Source organism: Salvelinus fontinalis, chromosome 4 (assembly GCF_029448725.1).
Source record: "Salvelinus fontinalis isolate EN_2023a chromosome 4, ASM2944872v1, whole genome shotgun sequence".
Lineage (NCBI taxonomy): Eukaryota > Metazoa > Chordata > Actinopteri > Salmoniformes > Salmonidae > Salvelinus > Salvelinus fontinalis.
Window position 1 is genome coordinate 39,111,328 of NC_074668.1, and position 16,943 is coordinate 39,128,270.

Here is a 16,943-nt window from a genome sequence, read left to right on the forward strand (position 1 = left end):
GTTAACCCACTGTTCCTAGGCCGTCATTGAAAATAAGAATTTGTTCTTAACTGACTTGCCTAGTTAAATAACATAAATAAAAATAACAGTATAGGAATAATAAACCAGACATGTCAACCTAAAGCTACATTATAAAAACATGTCACCATCCCTATGCAAACAATAATAGCCATTGTCAAACACTGCCATGTCTCCTACTGTACGGCATTGATATTCATAACCAGTACAGTATAGAAGAAACACTCACAATACAGGTTGTAAATCATCTCTCTCCTAAACTACCACCATTGTGCCCTTGAGCAAGGCACTCCCAGTGTGTCGTGTGTTTGCTTGTTGGTGTGGTTGGGTACTGTGTCAGCAAAAAGAAGAATTTCCATTCAAAGATGTATAAAGACTTTATTAAGAGATTTACGTCAATCAAATTGATCGTGTTCCGTTTGGAGTAATTCATCTTGTGGTGTCCAAGCAGAGGGCGGGGGTGTAGCGGAGGTTCATAGGCGGTGACTGATGGTCTTGGCTCTCCTCAGGGTGAGCAGGTGACTCTGGTGGAAGGGTACGGAGCAGAAGACTCTGTCTGAAGGCAACAACGGGAGCTCTGCTGACGGGTTGGTGATTACAAACCTGCAGAGACAGTGGTACAGTAAGTGTGTGCCAACAGCAGAGGGAAGAGCAGCAGCATAGGTAATGTACCTCTTCATGGAGGGGTTAGGAGGGTCCAGCAGGCGATACAGCCCAAAACACAGGATCTCCAACGAGTCCAGAGCCTGGCAGAACAACTCCTTGAAGTCCTCACACTGCATAGGATATGGATGATAGGGAATCACTAGGACATTTGTGTAGGTTGGCCTGTTTCTAGAACCGATGCACTGTGGGTTAGTGTGTGTGTCTATATGCACTGAGAGTACAAAGCATTAGGAACCCCTTCCTAATTTTGAGTTGCGGGGGGCATGGACTCTACGAGGTGTCGAAAGCATTCCACAGGGATGCTGGCCCATGTCGACTCCAATACTTCCCACATTTGTGTCAAGTTGGCTGGATGTTCTTTTGGGTGGTGCGCCATTCTTGATCCACACGGGAAACGGTTGAGCCCTCTACTACTAAACCCCAGTTCAAAGGCACTCTTTTGTCTTAGCCATTTTTTTATTTAACTAGGCAAGTCATTCCCTCTCTGAATGGCCCACATGCACAAACAATTTCTCCATTGTCTCAAGGCTTACAAAATACTACTTTAACCTGTCTCCTCTCCTTAATCGACACTGATTGAAGTGGATTTAAGTGACATCAATAAGGAATCATAGCTTTCACCTGGATTTACCAGGTCAATCTATGTCAGAGAAAGAGCAACTGTTCCTAATGTTTTGTACACTCAGTGTAGATGTGTGTCCATATATGTGTATACTGCATGACCAAAAGTATGTGGACCCCTGCTCGTTGAACATCTCATTCCAAAATCATGGGCATTAACATGGACTTGGTCCCCCCTTTGCTGCTATAACATCCTCTTCTCTTCTGGGAAGGCTTTCCACTAGATGTTGGAACATTGCTGCGGGGACTTGCTTCCATTCAGCCACATGAACATTAATGAGGTCGGGCACTGATTTTGGGCGATTAGGCTTGGCTCACAGTCGGCGTTCCAATTCATCCCAAAGGTGTTCGATGGGGTTGAGGTCAGGGCTCTGTGCAGGCCAGTCAAGTTCTTCCAAACCAATCTCGACAAACCATTTCTGTATGGACCTCGCTTTGTGCACGGGGGTATTGTCATGCTGAAACAGTAAAGGGCCTTCCCTAAACTGTTGCCACAAAGTTGGATGCACAGATTCGTCTAGAATGTCATTGTACGCTGAAGCGTTAACATTTTCCTTCACTGGACCCAAGGGGCCTCCTCACGACTCAGGATAAGACCCAGATGTGGATAGTACGATTCTCGGAATATTTATTATAACAAAGGGGGGCGGCAAAAGGCAGGTTGTTGGCAGGCAGAGGTTTGTAAACCAGGTCAGAGTTAGGCAGGTACAGGACGGCAGGCGGGCACAGGGTCAGGACAGGCAGAAGGTCAGAACCGGGAAGACTAAAAAACAACAGGAAACACGCTGGTATGACCTGACAAGACAAGACAAACTGCTAACAGACAAATAGAAAATGCAGGTATAAATACAGGAGACAAGGAGACAGGAGACAGACGATGGGGAAAATGGGGGGTACCTGGTGGGGGGTGGAGACAAGCACAAGACAGATGAAACAGATCAGGGGGTGACAGGCCTAGCCAAACCATGAACCGAAGCAGTCCCGTTCTCGTGTGAGCTTGTGTGACCTACCACTTTGTGCCTGAGCCGTTGTTGTTCCTAAACATTACCACTTCACAATATCAGCACTTACAGTTGACCAGGGCAGCTCTAGCAGGGCACAAATTTGACAAACTTACATGTTGGAAAGGTGGCACGTTGAAAGTCATTGACTTCTTCAGTACGGGCCATTCTACTGCCAATGTTTGGCTATGGATATTGCATGGCTGTGTGCTCGATTTTATACACCTGTCAGCAATGGGTGCAGTTGAAATCGCCAAATCCACTAATTTGAAGTGTCCACATACTTTTGTATATATAGTGTATGTCTGTGTGTGTTAGTAGTAGAAACTCACAGCGAGGCTGCAGAGGGGCTCATCTTGCAGTGCCAGCTGTGCCAGTTTGGAGCGTTGGCGCAGCGCCCACATCTTCACGGACATCTCCCCTCCCCGCAGCTGGTTGTCCTCTGCCAGCTGGGCCTCCAGTAAGGGGGTGTCGCCACCCGTCACCAGCGTACAGATCAGACCAGGCACGTTGGCGTTGAAGTACGTCTACACACCACACAGACAGACAACAGACAGGCAACCACTCAGAGGTAAGGTTAGGTTAGATCAGGTTAGTTATTGGTTATGTTCGCTAACCCTCAGCTCACAGTGACACCGTGTGTTCTACCCAAGGCCAATAACTATAGAAATAGAGTTCCCCCACCCTGTTAAAATATACAGGCAGTTTTTCAGGTTAGTTGACTGGTTAGCTAGCTATCTTGGAGAGGCTATCAATCGTCCACCATCTTGGGTGCTCCAAATGCATGATCTTATAGCATTAAGAAGAGAAGAATGGATAAAGTAAAACATAAGTGGTATCATGTGTCCGAAAGGTAATATTACTTTCAAGCCATGAATTATAGCACTATTATAAGCAACTAAGTAGTACAACTATTGATGAATTACTATTGCTATGGATTGAATGCTTTCCAAAGGGCTATGGCTATGCCTATGGAGAGCTGGTCAAAAATAGTGCACTATAAAGGAAATAGGGTGCAACTTAGTAGTCGACCGTTGTGTTCTGTTCTGTCTACTCACGGCTGCCACGAGAGAGTCCAGTAGGTCGACAGAGAATACGGAGCCTACAGAGAAGGCCTGGCTCAGGGTCAGGCTGGAGGAGTCCTCTTGGCTGTCCGCCTCATTCACAAAGCACACGTTAGAGCTGTTCACTGGGGGAGAAAGGGACTAGTTAGTAGCCTAATTACAGTACAGTCAGTATAGAGGTCAGTGAAAGTTTCTGATTGGTCTACAAGTTTTCGTTTAAACGGGATCGCTGTGAATAATAATACTGTACTTTTTTATTTATTTAAAAAAAAAACATTTGTCACCATTCACCTATAACTACATGGTATTTGCTGGTTTTCTCTGACCATGTGACCAGACCAGGAATGTCAGAAAAATAATCCTGTCCCTGTATTGATGTAGCAAAGCACTAGGGATTGAAATAGGCACAATACCCAGCTCTACCAGCAGAGGGACAGTGGTGCCGGCGCTGTGTGCAGGGGTGACCTCAGCCTTCTCGGGTATCGTAGGGACGTGGGAAAAGTCTAGTGGGTCTGCACAACACAACACATAGCACACTGTTACAATGGCACACGCTGAACACGGCAACTACAGCATAAATCAGTGATACACATCTATACCCTTTTGACTTTACATTTTGGTCATTTTAGCAGACGCTCTTATAGTCAGTCAGTGTTATCAACTAAGGTAAAACCTTCAAACGAATGGGATTCCCAAAAGCATTTGCATAACATGATTGGTAAAACAGTGATTATTTTGTCACTAAACACGTGAACATTTCAGGTATTAGTGTGTATTACTAGGACATTATGCACCAATGTCCCCTACAAAAAAATAACCCAACCTCAACACACACACACTCCTGTAGTACAGATAAACAGTCATTGATTGGCAGCCCAGGCGGGTCGGTCCAGCCACTGTATGGCTCCAGTGAGACAGCATGCCTTAATTATGGATTAATTGTGTCATTAGCACATTCTGCTGTTGGCGACACATTGAGCCTGTCAAGGTTAATTACTGGAACATGTTTATTTTCTGTCAGCTTCTATGGCAGGCTGTCGCATACACACACACACACACACACACACACACACACACACACACACACACACACACACACACACAGAAACGCTGAGGTTCACACACATACACGCCATTCGCTCACACAATTCCCGGAACACTTCTGCTCAGCCTTCAGGACTTTCCCTCAGCCCCTGTCTGTCTGTCTGACCACAATCTGTATGGTGCTCATACCATGGACATGACACACACTCTTCAGACAATAGACACACACTCTTCACAGACAATATACACACACACACACACACACACACACACACACACACACACACACACACACACACACACACACACAATCTCTCCTCTCACACTGACAGTCCAGCCTCGAGCCAAGCCAACTAATCGAATATTAAAGCAGCCAACAAACATTTAACAGTAACATTCTCCCAGCCCCTGAACATTCTCCATGAACCTCTCTGGTCCCTCTCACTGACCGTGGCTCGGACCACGGTTATGACCACCAAACCCATGACCAAGCTCCAGCCCCTGTCCGTGGCCGTGACGTTGAGTGTGACTGAGTGTGCAGCGTGGGCCTGGCTCGGGGCTGAAGCGGATGTGGTAGAGGTTGACACAGAAGTGGATGGTCTCCTTATCCTGCATGGAGGGCTCAATGTCGCTGGAGCTGGACAGAGAGCTGAGGACCACCACCATGGCACAGCGCTGCACCCTCAACGCACGCAGGTCTGCCCCACACAGAGGAGAGCCCTGGGGGAGAGAGTGGGGAGGAGGGAGACGGAATGAGAATAGGGATGGGGTGAGGGGACAGGGGGAGTCAGGCAAGGCTAGAGGACTGATACGTTCTATAGTCCTATACACCTCTTCTACCTAGTTAGTCTCTTTGCTAGGTATTCTAGCGAATAGAGTATCCTGACCTGTGGAGGCTGGTGGGAGAAGCTACAGGAAGACGGGCCCATTGTAATGACTGGAATGGAATTAATGGAATGGTATCAAGCACATCAAACATATGGACCCCCCCCCCCATTCCATTTATTCCATTCCAGCCATTGTAATAAGCCTGTCCTCCTATAGCTCATACCACCAGCCTCCTCTGATCCTGACCTATGCCTGTCGTGTATGTCAGCAAAAAGTCAAGTTTCTGTAGAATAATGGATAGATTTCAGATCTATGATAGAGTATTCCCACATGTCCAGAGACTCACAGGCAGGAAGTAGATGTTGGGGAAGTAGTGTATGTTGGCCCACTCCCTGCTGAAGTAGTGTGGGTCTCCCAGGAAGACGACCGTCCTCAGCTCTGGGGCCGTCAGGCTGCTGGCCCTCAGCGGCATCATGAAGTCCCCCAGGCCCAGCAGGCTGGAGCCCCCGTCCCCAAAGACACACACCACCACGTGGTCCTGCAGTGCCAGGGTACTGGCACTCTGTCTGGTCTGAGGAGGATACACACACAAATGCATGACTGGTGATGTTTATTATGTTATTATTACATGCATGTACTCTAGCTGGCTAGGTACAAGTAAGCTAGTGCCAGTGTGTGAGACAGTGAGTGCTATTAGTACTTTTTGAGGACGGTTCGGTTTCGGTTCGATTCTTAGAAAATTATCACGGTTTTTGATTTTAGCTTTAAAAAAATAAAACATTTTGAAAAATGTACATTCCAAAGCCTAATATAGTGAACATTTAATTGTCAAAACATTGAAAATATTCCATTGTCTCCGTCAGGTCCACATTGGGTAGACATCAACGGAAAAATATTAAATTATTTCATAGTAATTTCAGTTGGGTAACTTACTATTTTATTTGTTGACTTGATTATTTTGAAAGTGATCATCTCACCTCTGTTCAGTCAGTAGCAGCCATTCAGCCAGCCAGACAACATAATCTCTGTGCACCCCAAACTGTACTGTCTTTAGTCATTCTATTCAGCTAGTCTAGCCTGCCTAAATATGCTGCAGAGCTGTCTGATCAAATCATTTTGCTACTTCTTCAAAGTAGCAACACACACTTTCAGGAATCAATCAAATCAAATGTATTTATAAAGCCATTTTTACATCAGCAGATGTCACAAAGTCCTATACAGAAACCCAGCCTAAAACCCCAAACCGCAAGCAATGCAGATGTAGAAGCACTGTTTCTATCCCTCTCTCTCTTCTTGTTGTGTTGTGTACGTTCCTCTCTCATGCAGTCTAGGCGGTCTGTGTGTATCTTACCAAACATAGCAAGCGTAAAAGTGTCCGAGACAGAAATAACAGGCGCAATGGATTATGGTCATTGTAGTTAATTAACATGTTGCTGCGCTGAACTAGGTTGAATATTTGCTTAATGAAAACTACAACTCCCTTCAGCCCAGAGTTGCACATAGTTCTTGACTTGATTTCTCTCGTGAATTATTTGATTTCTCTCTAGAGAAACGGCACGTTGGGCTCACACAAAAAATAAACTAAATGGAATTCAAGTAATTGAACCGACGTCGGTCAATTAGTTGTTTAATAACCGGAAGAAAAAATATATGTTAATCGCTCACCATTAGTGCCTAATTGCCTATCTGTCCATGTCCCAGTCTTACCAGTGAGATGTCCTTCAGGGGAACAGGTGGGCACCAGTGGAACAGTCCTGTAGAGTCCAGCCCCACCTCCTGCTGCTCCTCCTGCTGCTGCTGCTCCCACACACACTCCCTCTCTCGAAGAGTCTCTCCCTCTGGGCTACAGCAGAGGACACACACACACACACAAACAAACAAGCACAAGCCTCAGAGAGTGGAGGGAATAAAGGGTGGAGGGAGAGAAGACAGGAGAGGCACACACAGACTCATGCATGCAGACATATTACATACACACTGTCCAACCACTCTGGATGTCAAGAGCACAAAAGGGAAAATGAAAGGTATTCACTTGGGTAGTGGAATCACAGATAAAAAGGGTGGTGACGAGACCGGATAGACGGAGAGAGATAAAGAAAGAGAGGGAGACAGGAGTGAGAGGGATGGTGGGGAAGAGAGAGGAAAGAGAGACACAGAGATGGAAAGAGAGAGAGAGCAGGGAACTACAATTTATTTAATCTGTATTCTGCTCACTAACTCACCTTCTGACCGTGCTCTCTCCTCCCCCCTCTCTCCTCCTCCCTCTCTGTCCTCTGACAGGATCTCCCAATATTAATGCCCAGAATGGGTTGAGTGAGGCAGCTGGGGAGCCGGCCCATTAATCAGCCTGTCAATCCCAGCCTGCTATTCCACTGTGCTCAGCTGTCCAGGACATAGCCTGCCCGCCAGCCCGCACCAGGCAGCCTCCACTAATGACAGTGCGATATATCGTGGTGAGTTTTAAATTAAGTATTTGTCTCAGCATGTTCAAAACAAACATATTCCTGTGTAGAAGGCTGTGATTTCTCACCTGAAGGGCAGAACTCCCAGTGATGGACGTCTGAAGCCTAGACTCATGGCGGAGGTGTTAGATGAGACTGATGGGACACACACACACACACACGCACGCACATGACACACACACACACACAGATGAGAAACACACGGGTGAGAGACAGTCTTGCGGGTCAGACACACCCATAGGTGACAGACAGGCTCATAAGAGACATAGAAGGGTGACAGACAGCCATTCTGAGTCTCTGCTAAGCGTGAAAATGTGTAATGAGGCGAACAGGACAGACAGAGGCGCTTGGTGCTTTCTACTAACATAGGTCCTAAAGAAAAGACAGATTTTTCAGCCCAGTGGAGAAAAGTGTGATGAGGACTCCCCCTAGTGGAGGAGTTAGAGACTGCACCATCTCTGCACCTCTCAACATGCCGTCTCAGTTGCTTTGCTTCTTGTGAAACTGAGGTTAGTACTAAAAAGGTCTGCGAGTGTAAAAGGTCGTGTCTTGGTCATTGCATTGTTGCCGTACCATCTTTCTGCTCAGGGCACCTGCAGGGTCTCATCCTGGGCAAATCCTTGATGTCTCTGTGACACACAGAGCAGTACATACTTGCCCTGACAAACACACAGGTGAGCAAAAATGACTAAGGTGAATACTCCCACTCCCTACATACAGAAGTATTTGAGTCAAGGCTCTAGTTTATGAACTAATATTAGAGTGGCACAGTACCTTCTGGCATCACTGGCATTGCTGGCTATGAGGAAACCCAGAGTCCACAGCTTTATTTTGATGTGACTGGGAGGATTCACCAACACACTGAGAAACAACAAAACAACTTTACCAGGCAGGCCGCAGCCCATCCACAGAACTACAGTTAATGTGTAAAATAATCAAATACCTGTAAGCATTATAAAAATGACTGTCTACTACTACTACTACTGCCGCCTCTACCACTGCTACAACTACCACAGATAGAACAATGAAACAGATATTTTACTGTATAAATATGAAGCATCTGCTTGGCATTTCCACTCACTACTAAATATGGTAGTTTTTTAAAATTGCGTTGTTTAGAAGGACTGCAAAGGCGAATTGAGTTATTGCATATGCGCACTTCACTAAGTAGGCGTTCCCTAACGGAAATATGCAGATAATGCTAGAACGTGCCAATAGGATCTCGCTAGCTCGTGCTTGGCTCTACCCCCCTCCTTGCATGTTCTGCCCACTATGGCTCATTTTCTCCCATTGGAAACAACTGGCTGTGGTCGATCTTGGTTTAGTTCTGAAAATCTTTGCTGCTGCTGCTACTACTACTACTACTACTACTACTGCTACTACAGGAAGAGTGGAGATCCTTAATAAATACAAATACTACTGCTGCTACTGATACTACTACTACTTCTACTGCTCCTGCTACTACAGGAAGAGTGGGGATCCTTAATAAATACAAATACTACTACTACTACTACTACTACTACTACTACTACTACTACTACAGGAAGAGTGGGGACCCTTAATAAATACAAATACTACTGCTCCTACTGATACTACTACTACTGTTACTACTACTACTACTACAGGAAGAGTGGAGATCCTTAATAAATACAAATACTACTGCTACTACTACTACTGTTACTACTGCTGCTACTACTACTGTTACTACTACTACTACTACTACTACTACTAAAGGAAGAGTGGAGATCCTTAATAAATACAAATACTACTACTGCTACTGCTACTAGTTACTTACTTGAAATCTTGGTCTCCGCTCTGATACTCAATCCCAATCAACAGCAACCTCAGCTTCAGGAAACATAGCCTGACACACAGGCACACAGGCAGACAGGCACACAGGCAAACAGTCAGGCAGACAGGGAGAGATCATGTTTGTTTGTAGTAATAGAACACTGATATGTCTCTCTGTAGCAGACTGACAAACTGACTTGCTGGCCTGAGCGAAGGACATCCCTATGAAGGAGGGGGACAGGTGCTCTGTGTAGATCTCATTGTAGAGGCCCTCTCTGTACAGGTTCTGCCAGGTGTCTCCATCCTGCTGTAAAACAAAATGGCAACAGATATTCAGTAGCAACAGAGATACCTGATAAAAAGTACAGCACTGTGATGGAGTCTAGTATAACAGTTAAAGCTCCTGACTTCAAACCACATACTCCCTGGCGACAGGGGTTGGCGCCATGTCTCTCGGCCAAGCCTGTCTGTGCCCCCATCTCCCTCTCTGCTCTCCCACCCTGCTTTCAAAAATACATTCAAATACTTAGTAAGGGATCAGAATAGTGCACTTTATTGTTGACGTACCTCGATCTCACTCTGCATGGTGAACAGGTTGGTCAACAGCGTGGAGAGGCCAGGCACCAGGCAGCTCTGAGACATGAAACCCAGTTTGAGCTCTGCCAGGCAGATCACTGCATCACCTCGACTCCAGTCCCAGTTAGGCACGTTCTGCAGGAATGCCTTGGGAGCACACACATAAGTGCATACACACACATGACACATCATCTAGCAACAATAGCCATACTTGTTTGTAAGATGTATATAGGCATCGGGGACAGGCAGCCTACCTTACTGTTGTGCTTCAGCATCTGAACTATAATCCTGGTGTTGGGACAATACTGTTTGATGGCGATCACCCTGACAGAGGACAAACACACTCTTAAAACATGTTGTTTTGTCTTATTATTTATCTTCAGCTGTGTGTCAGAAGGGATAACAAGGTAGAGAGCAGGTGAACGTGTGTGTGTGCGCACGTGTGCCTGTCTAGCTATGTGTGCATGCACCTGAGCCCTCCCTACCTCATGAGATTGGCAGCGTCCTCCTTATGCTGGTCTGAGGTGAACCTGTCACAGATGATCAGGCAAGCTCCTGCTTTATGCATCTACACACAGAGGATAGCATCAAGCCAGTACTACCATGTACCACAGTCACTAAACCATCATTACTCTGCATCCCTGTGTACCTCCTGTACCCTTCCCAGTTGTACGTGGTAAGCAGAGGCTAGCCAGTAACTTCTAGCCACTGTGGTGACGTGTTACCTTCCTGAGATCTAAGAGCCAACAGTCGCTCCAGGAGGAACAAGCTAGCTTCTTGCTCGAGATTCCACAACTGTGTACAGCTGGCTTGGAGTACAAATGCTAATGTTAGCATCCGACTGCTAGATGGTAGTATGTCCAGTAGCACACTCAGTCAAGTCGAAGAGTTTGTCCGGACAGAAATGATTACAAAACCATTGTGTGGTGTCCCCACTATTGGTGTGTGTTATAATATGTGTGCACACTAACTTGTTGTATCAAAACAGTAGCGTCAAATGTGTTGTACGTCCGTTATCCAAACTGAGTTTGTACTTGGCTCCAGTACCTTAACTCTTTCCAGGTCTCTCCTCTGCATCACTGAGCCCTGGTAGAAGGTGACCTTCAGGAACCACCTCAGGAAGAACGCCTCCAGCTCCTGGTTAGGACGGAAGCTGGCAAAGTCAGAGATAGCAGTGTCTGAAACGGGACCCTAATCCCTATGTGGTGCACAACATTTGACGAGGGCCAAGGTTGGGCTCAAAGGTAACGCTGTGACTCACTTTCCCAGGAAGAGCACCTTGACGTCGACCTCCCCCCTGTCCTCATGTAGAAAATCTTTCATGAAGGCAGAGGCGCTGCTCAGAGTGATGTGACCACACACCACCACATGGCTAGCGCGCACGCGCGCACACACACACACACACACATACACACACACACACACACAGGGAGGAACATTAACATAGATCGTTCTTGTTCTAAGAAGCATTATATCAGATATACGGAGGATTTAGTCATTTTTGTTTAGGTCCAGTTTATATTATCATGTTGTGTGACATAAAGATGTACCTTGTAGCTGCTACTACACCAACTGTTTTATTTTGGTCATCTCCCATAAACTGTAGAAAGATGACTCACGTCTTGCCTGAGACACCCGTGAAGCTACCATCAAACCTCTTCCTGTTGATGATGATCTGAACCACCTCTGGGACAAAGTTGGCAAACAGACCCTGAGACAGAGAGACATGATGTGTATCTAAATCACATCCTCAATGGACCACTGACAGTGACTGCATCCCAAATGGCACCATATTCCCTATGAAGTGCACTATTTTTGACCAGAACCCTATGGGCCCTGTTCAAAAGTAGTGCACTATATAAGGCAGGGATGGGCAACTTTGAAAAAAAATCTGTAGTTTGCGGGTCTGCGTACCTACATCCATACCCAGATATGCAGTCAGAGCCAGTCCTAGCCTTTTGGGTGTCCTAAGCAAAATCCCCAAAATGTTAGCTGACATGGGCTAATTTGTTTATTTTTGGAAATTTATCCACAGGCCTACAAAATGGGGGGCCACGGGCCGTATCCCTGATATAGGGGGATTGGGTGCCATTCGGGAAGCAGACAGTAGCTTTCATGGATTGGATTTCCATAGCACTTTCCTATGCTTTAAGACTCTTTACATTGTATGGGGGGAGTCAATACTGTCTTATGAGATTTACCAGTCCAATAAAGATGAAGATGATGACGAAGAGGCGTCCCAGGGTCGTCGTCAACTCCACGTCACCATAGCCCACCGTTGACATGGTAACAACCAGGAAGTAAACACACTCAAAGTAGTGGAGAGGTTGGGGGTTGGAGAAGTCCAGCCAGGGGTCACCTGAGTTCTCCAGCTGCAGCAAGACCAGGTCTCATGAGAGAGATTGGTTAAAGTTGAGATCTGCATAAGGTGAAACAGTGCCACTGGTCGCCCCAGGCCATTTGTTATAGTTTTGTTTATGAAACGGAGGAGATGAGCATCCAGCATTGTGGTAAAAAAAATAATATTGCGCGTTCAATGATGTCCAACATCATTTTTGTTGTTGAAGTATTGTCTTTGTTGTTATATCGCAAACAAACATTGCAGTTTCACCGCTACGGATTCCAGCTTTAATGTTAGCAGAATTACTCATTTTAGTATTAGATGAATTACTCATAAAAACACATTTACAACATTAGTACAATAGTGCCTCAACTGTCTATCAAAATGGTTTGCTTATTTCTCTATGAATGTAAAGAGTGTGGAGAGAACCAAGACATGAATGCAAATGACACAAACACACCAGGTGGATGAAACCAGCTGAGGTCAGCAGTGTGCCTGTTAGGATGGCAACCAGGCGGGAGAGTTTCAGAGTGGTGCTGGGAATACAGAGTGACAGAACATGTGAGCTGGGGCTGAGAGAATGTGAGTGAGAGAATGTGTGTGAGAGAGAGAGTGAGAAAGTGCAATTGTATTAACAGGCAGACATACATTTAAAACAAGTCACATTGCTTGTATCTCATACATGCTGAAAATGTGAAAGTCAATGGAATCATCATCCTACTTTTCATCCCTGTTCCGGCCTCTATTTGATGCACATTTGATGGAAATTGCACATTGTAAATATGGTACTGGAACGGATCCTGTATATAGTATTCTTACTTACTTTATCATTTTCTTCTTATTTATAGATCGTTTGTGTTTTTGTTGTACCTTATTTTTAGTATTACATCGTTATTGATTACTGCATTGTTGGGGTTAGAGCTTGCAAGAAAGACATTTCACTGTACTTGTGCATGTGACATTTAAACTTTAAACTTGATGTAGATGTACCGTATGTGTTGCTGTGTTACCTGTTGCTGTTGAAGACGTTGAGAATCTGCAGAACGACTGGTAACTCCAGTATGTGCAGAGCTCTGATGAACCTCAGACCTGGGCCAGATATACAAAATAATACATTAGCTTATAGGGTTGCAAAATTCCAGTAAATTCCATTAAATCTTCCAAATGGTGTTTCTGGAAAACCTGGGAATTATAGGAAAGTTACCAAAATCTTGCAACACTAACTTTTAGGAAAGTTACCAAAATCTTGCAACACTCAGTTTGAAGAAGAAAAAATACAATAATAATAATAAAAAGCTTATATTGGTTATTAAAACCAATATTGGGAGAGATTTTGAACATCGCATCCCATGTTGCTTTAAATTACCCATAACTTTGATGGCGTATAAGTGTGTAGGCCAACTGTATGTGGGTCGTTCCACCAATTCGGTGCCTTTAGAGAAGTGTAACTTGGTAAAAAAAAAAAAAAAACGTTTCATTTCAACTAATTTTAACATTTTGTCATAATGCCTATATTCAACAAGTGTTCCCATCTCAAGAGGTTAAATAAAAAAAAAAAAACAATACTATAGTAAGTGCCAAATAAAGTTACAGGGTTGACTGTAACCGGTTGCCGATTTCATCATTAATCAGCCATAAATCCCATTGTGACAGGGCGAATGGAAGCTTGTTGTGTGCAACAGGGAGTGGAAATTGAATGCAAGCTTCACAAAAAAAAGGTAATTGTAAAAAAAAAAAAATAATCTAGCCTATCTATGGGTAACTGGATTGACATGTTATGCTCGACCAACTCATTATTTTACCACAAAATGGACAAAAAGAGTAGAACCAGCTAACCTCCTTTTACACTATGTTTTGACTATTAGATGTTCAAAGTTTCTTTTGAAAAAAATATTGTAAAAGGAATTATTTCACCAAATTAAAATGAGAGTTCAGTTCACGTAACAGGGTTGACCTTAAAATGAGGGGCCAACGTAAATGAATCACTAATGACATTAAATAAATAATCATCTTCAGAGATTACATTGTCAAGCAAACAAAATAACTAGGGCTTTACGGCGGTGAAAACTTGGGAGAAATGTTGGGGTTAAGTGGGTTAGAATCTTCCTAGAAGTGACAGAGGGTGCAAAGCGGGAATGGTCAAAATGCTGAATTTTGGCACTTTAGCAAGTATGTCAGAGGAGGCTGGTGGGGGGAGCTATAAGTGGACAGGCTAATGGTGATGGCTGGAATGGAATAATGGAAAGGTATCAAACATAGAGAAACCATATGTTTGATTCTATTCCATTGTTCCTTTCCAGCCATTACAATGAGCCTGTCCTCATATAGCTCATCCCACCAGCCTCCTCTGGTCTTTATTTATATTAAAAAAATGGATTAATTGAATTCTCCATGTGGTCTATTTTAAAGGGCACTTCATGTAATATACAGTAACATGCTTTCAAAATGCAATATTGGTTAAATACAATTTATAGTTAAAATATCAGAGGCACAAAAGGCACTATTTGTGGAATGACCCATGTATGAGTGTCTTACCCAGCCAGGCTCGACGGGAAAACAGGGTAACTAAGGATGGAGTGATGGTGAAAAAATCCACCAGGGATCTCAAGTCAACCCAAACCGTCAGCTTATCCTGGGCCGCCAAAAACTGGTGAACAATGACACACAGGAAAGACAGAGTAATGCACACTGCTTTGTCTAAACCCAAAATGTGTGACATTATTTTGTATGTGTCCTATTGGCTAACTGCCTCACCCTGAGCCCAAAATACAGAAGGTGGCAGATGTTGAAGCTCAAATCAATGAGGAAAGCTATGCTGTATTCTTTCATGCAGGACTCTACTGGGCTGAGAGGAGTAGGAGAAGACATTTTAGTTTCCCTCTGGCTCTTTGTCTTGGACCTTTCTAGTGAACAAACAAAACTTTGTTTTGATCCCATCACCATCATATCATGATGCAACTCACTCAGTAGAGAGGATGATATAGGTCAGGATGGAGCCAATGTTGAAACAGAATATCAGCACCATCTGTTGAGGAAGGAAAGCGTGAGAAACACAATAGCAGGACTGAAGAAGAAAAAACATAAGAGTACTCTTCCTGCATGTCTTGTGACTTACTAGGACTTTGCCAGGCAGATGTTGAGCCGATATCACAGAGAACGCCCATTCCTTCAAGGCATTCCTCAGATTGAAATCTGTCTGCACACTAATGCTCTGTAACATCACAATAACAAGACAAGCCTCTACCTGTTCATAGGCCGGCACAGTACACACCAGATTGACATGTGGTCACACTGTAGATGTAGGCTTACATAACTCTCCCTTCTTCATCCCTCTACTCTCTTCCTCTCCACCTTTTCCCCTCACCTGTCTGTGTGCCCAGCGCTGTCGTCGGGGTCTGAAAATCCCAATGCTATTGAACCCTCTGTGAGCAACCTTCCAGAGCAGTAGGGCCAGCAGCCCCCCCAGGAAGACAGACAGGGAGGAGAGGAGGAAGGCCCACCACAGCCTGTGCCCCCGGTAGAGGCAGTGGGTGTGGGAAATGGGAGTGTAAGTGTGGGGGATCTTCATGGCCATGGGGATGTGCCAGTGAATGTGCGGGGCAAAGGTGGGCGGGGTGGTGTAGGTGTAAATGGAGGCAGTCACCATCAGTTTTGCATTTCCTTTTGAGGCCAAGAAAAACGTGTTAGTCTAACTTGGCCTGTGTTATAGTGGAATTAATGGTTGTTCCATCTACTAGCTAGCTGTCAGTTACATTGTGGTATCCCTATGATGGCATCACATCATTGGTAAAGAAAATAAACCATTACATTACATACAAGTGTCAGTAAACTCCCTAATCAGCAGATGCCAATTTGTATGTTTTTGTGAACGACATAATGGCTAACTAACGTTACTGTAGGCTACAAACGTTAGCTAGTTAGCTAACGATAGGTAGCTGGCTATTACACAGATAGCTAATTTAGCTAGCTCGAATAGGATTCTGTGGCTAAAAGTCTAATTTTAAGGTCCCACATAACTACAAGATATGAAGTATTTAGCTGCAAAATCTGCTAACAATCCTAAATTGACAAGAATTGTAATTCAATTTGTGATCATCAGATAGCTAGCTACCTGAAAGGCAAAGCTTGTCTTCGTCAAACCAGCCCGCGAGGATCGGTGGGCGTGGTTCATAACAAGGGTTCCGAATGATGATTGGTGGACAGTACAACCAAATATGAATCGTAGTATGCAAAACAGGCAATGTGGTTAGTAGAGCCAAGCCCGAGCTAGTGAGATCCTTTTGGCGCGTTCTAGCATATTTGCACACGCATACTTTGTGAAGTGCGTGTGTGAAATAACTCGTTGTAGTTCTTTCGCTCCAAACCTTTGACAGAGTAAAGTCTACAAAACGTAGTCCACTCTGCCAAAGTTTAGGAGAGCAAGAACGACAACGAGTTTTCACATAACATATTTTAGTTTTGGTAACTGAAAACTGTATTGAGATAAGAGAACATTAGCACATTGTCGCCCAAAATCTCTCACGCTCCATCT

At 44.6% G+C, this 16,943-nt stretch overlaps 1 protein-coding gene across 1 annotated transcript; it reads right to left on the reverse strand.

Annotated features, from left to right (window-relative positions):
• Positions 1 to 376: 376 nt before the first annotated feature.
• Positions 377 to 16,751, reverse strand: LOC129853740 (calcium-activated potassium channel subunit alpha-1-like). The gene is made up of 28 exons (XM_055920101.1): positions 16,524 to 16,751; positions 15,777 to 16,072; positions 15,528 to 15,623; positions 15,376 to 15,437; positions 15,167 to 15,257; positions 14,948 to 15,059; positions 13,423 to 13,501; positions 12,873 to 12,948; positions 12,273 to 12,443; positions 11,691 to 11,782; positions 11,333 to 11,443; positions 11,119 to 11,224; positions 10,557 to 10,639; positions 10,326 to 10,395; positions 10,063 to 10,218; positions 9,693 to 9,802; positions 9,500 to 9,568; positions 8,479 to 8,565; positions 8,278 to 8,363; positions 7,773 to 7,839; positions 6,950 to 7,085; positions 5,589 to 5,813; positions 4,864 to 5,134; positions 3,784 to 3,882; positions 3,365 to 3,495; positions 2,639 to 2,833; positions 691 to 794; positions 377 to 621 (listed from the first exon to the last, which is right to left on the reverse strand). Exons 2-28 carry the CDS (start codon positions 16,056 to 16,058, stop codon positions 492 to 494), a joined length of 3,297 nt encoding a protein of 1,098 aa, XP_055776076.1. The 5' UTR covers positions 16,059 to 16,072; positions 16,524 to 16,751; the 3' UTR covers positions 377 to 491.
• Between the last annotated feature and the right edge of the window lie 192 nt (positions 16,752 to 16,943).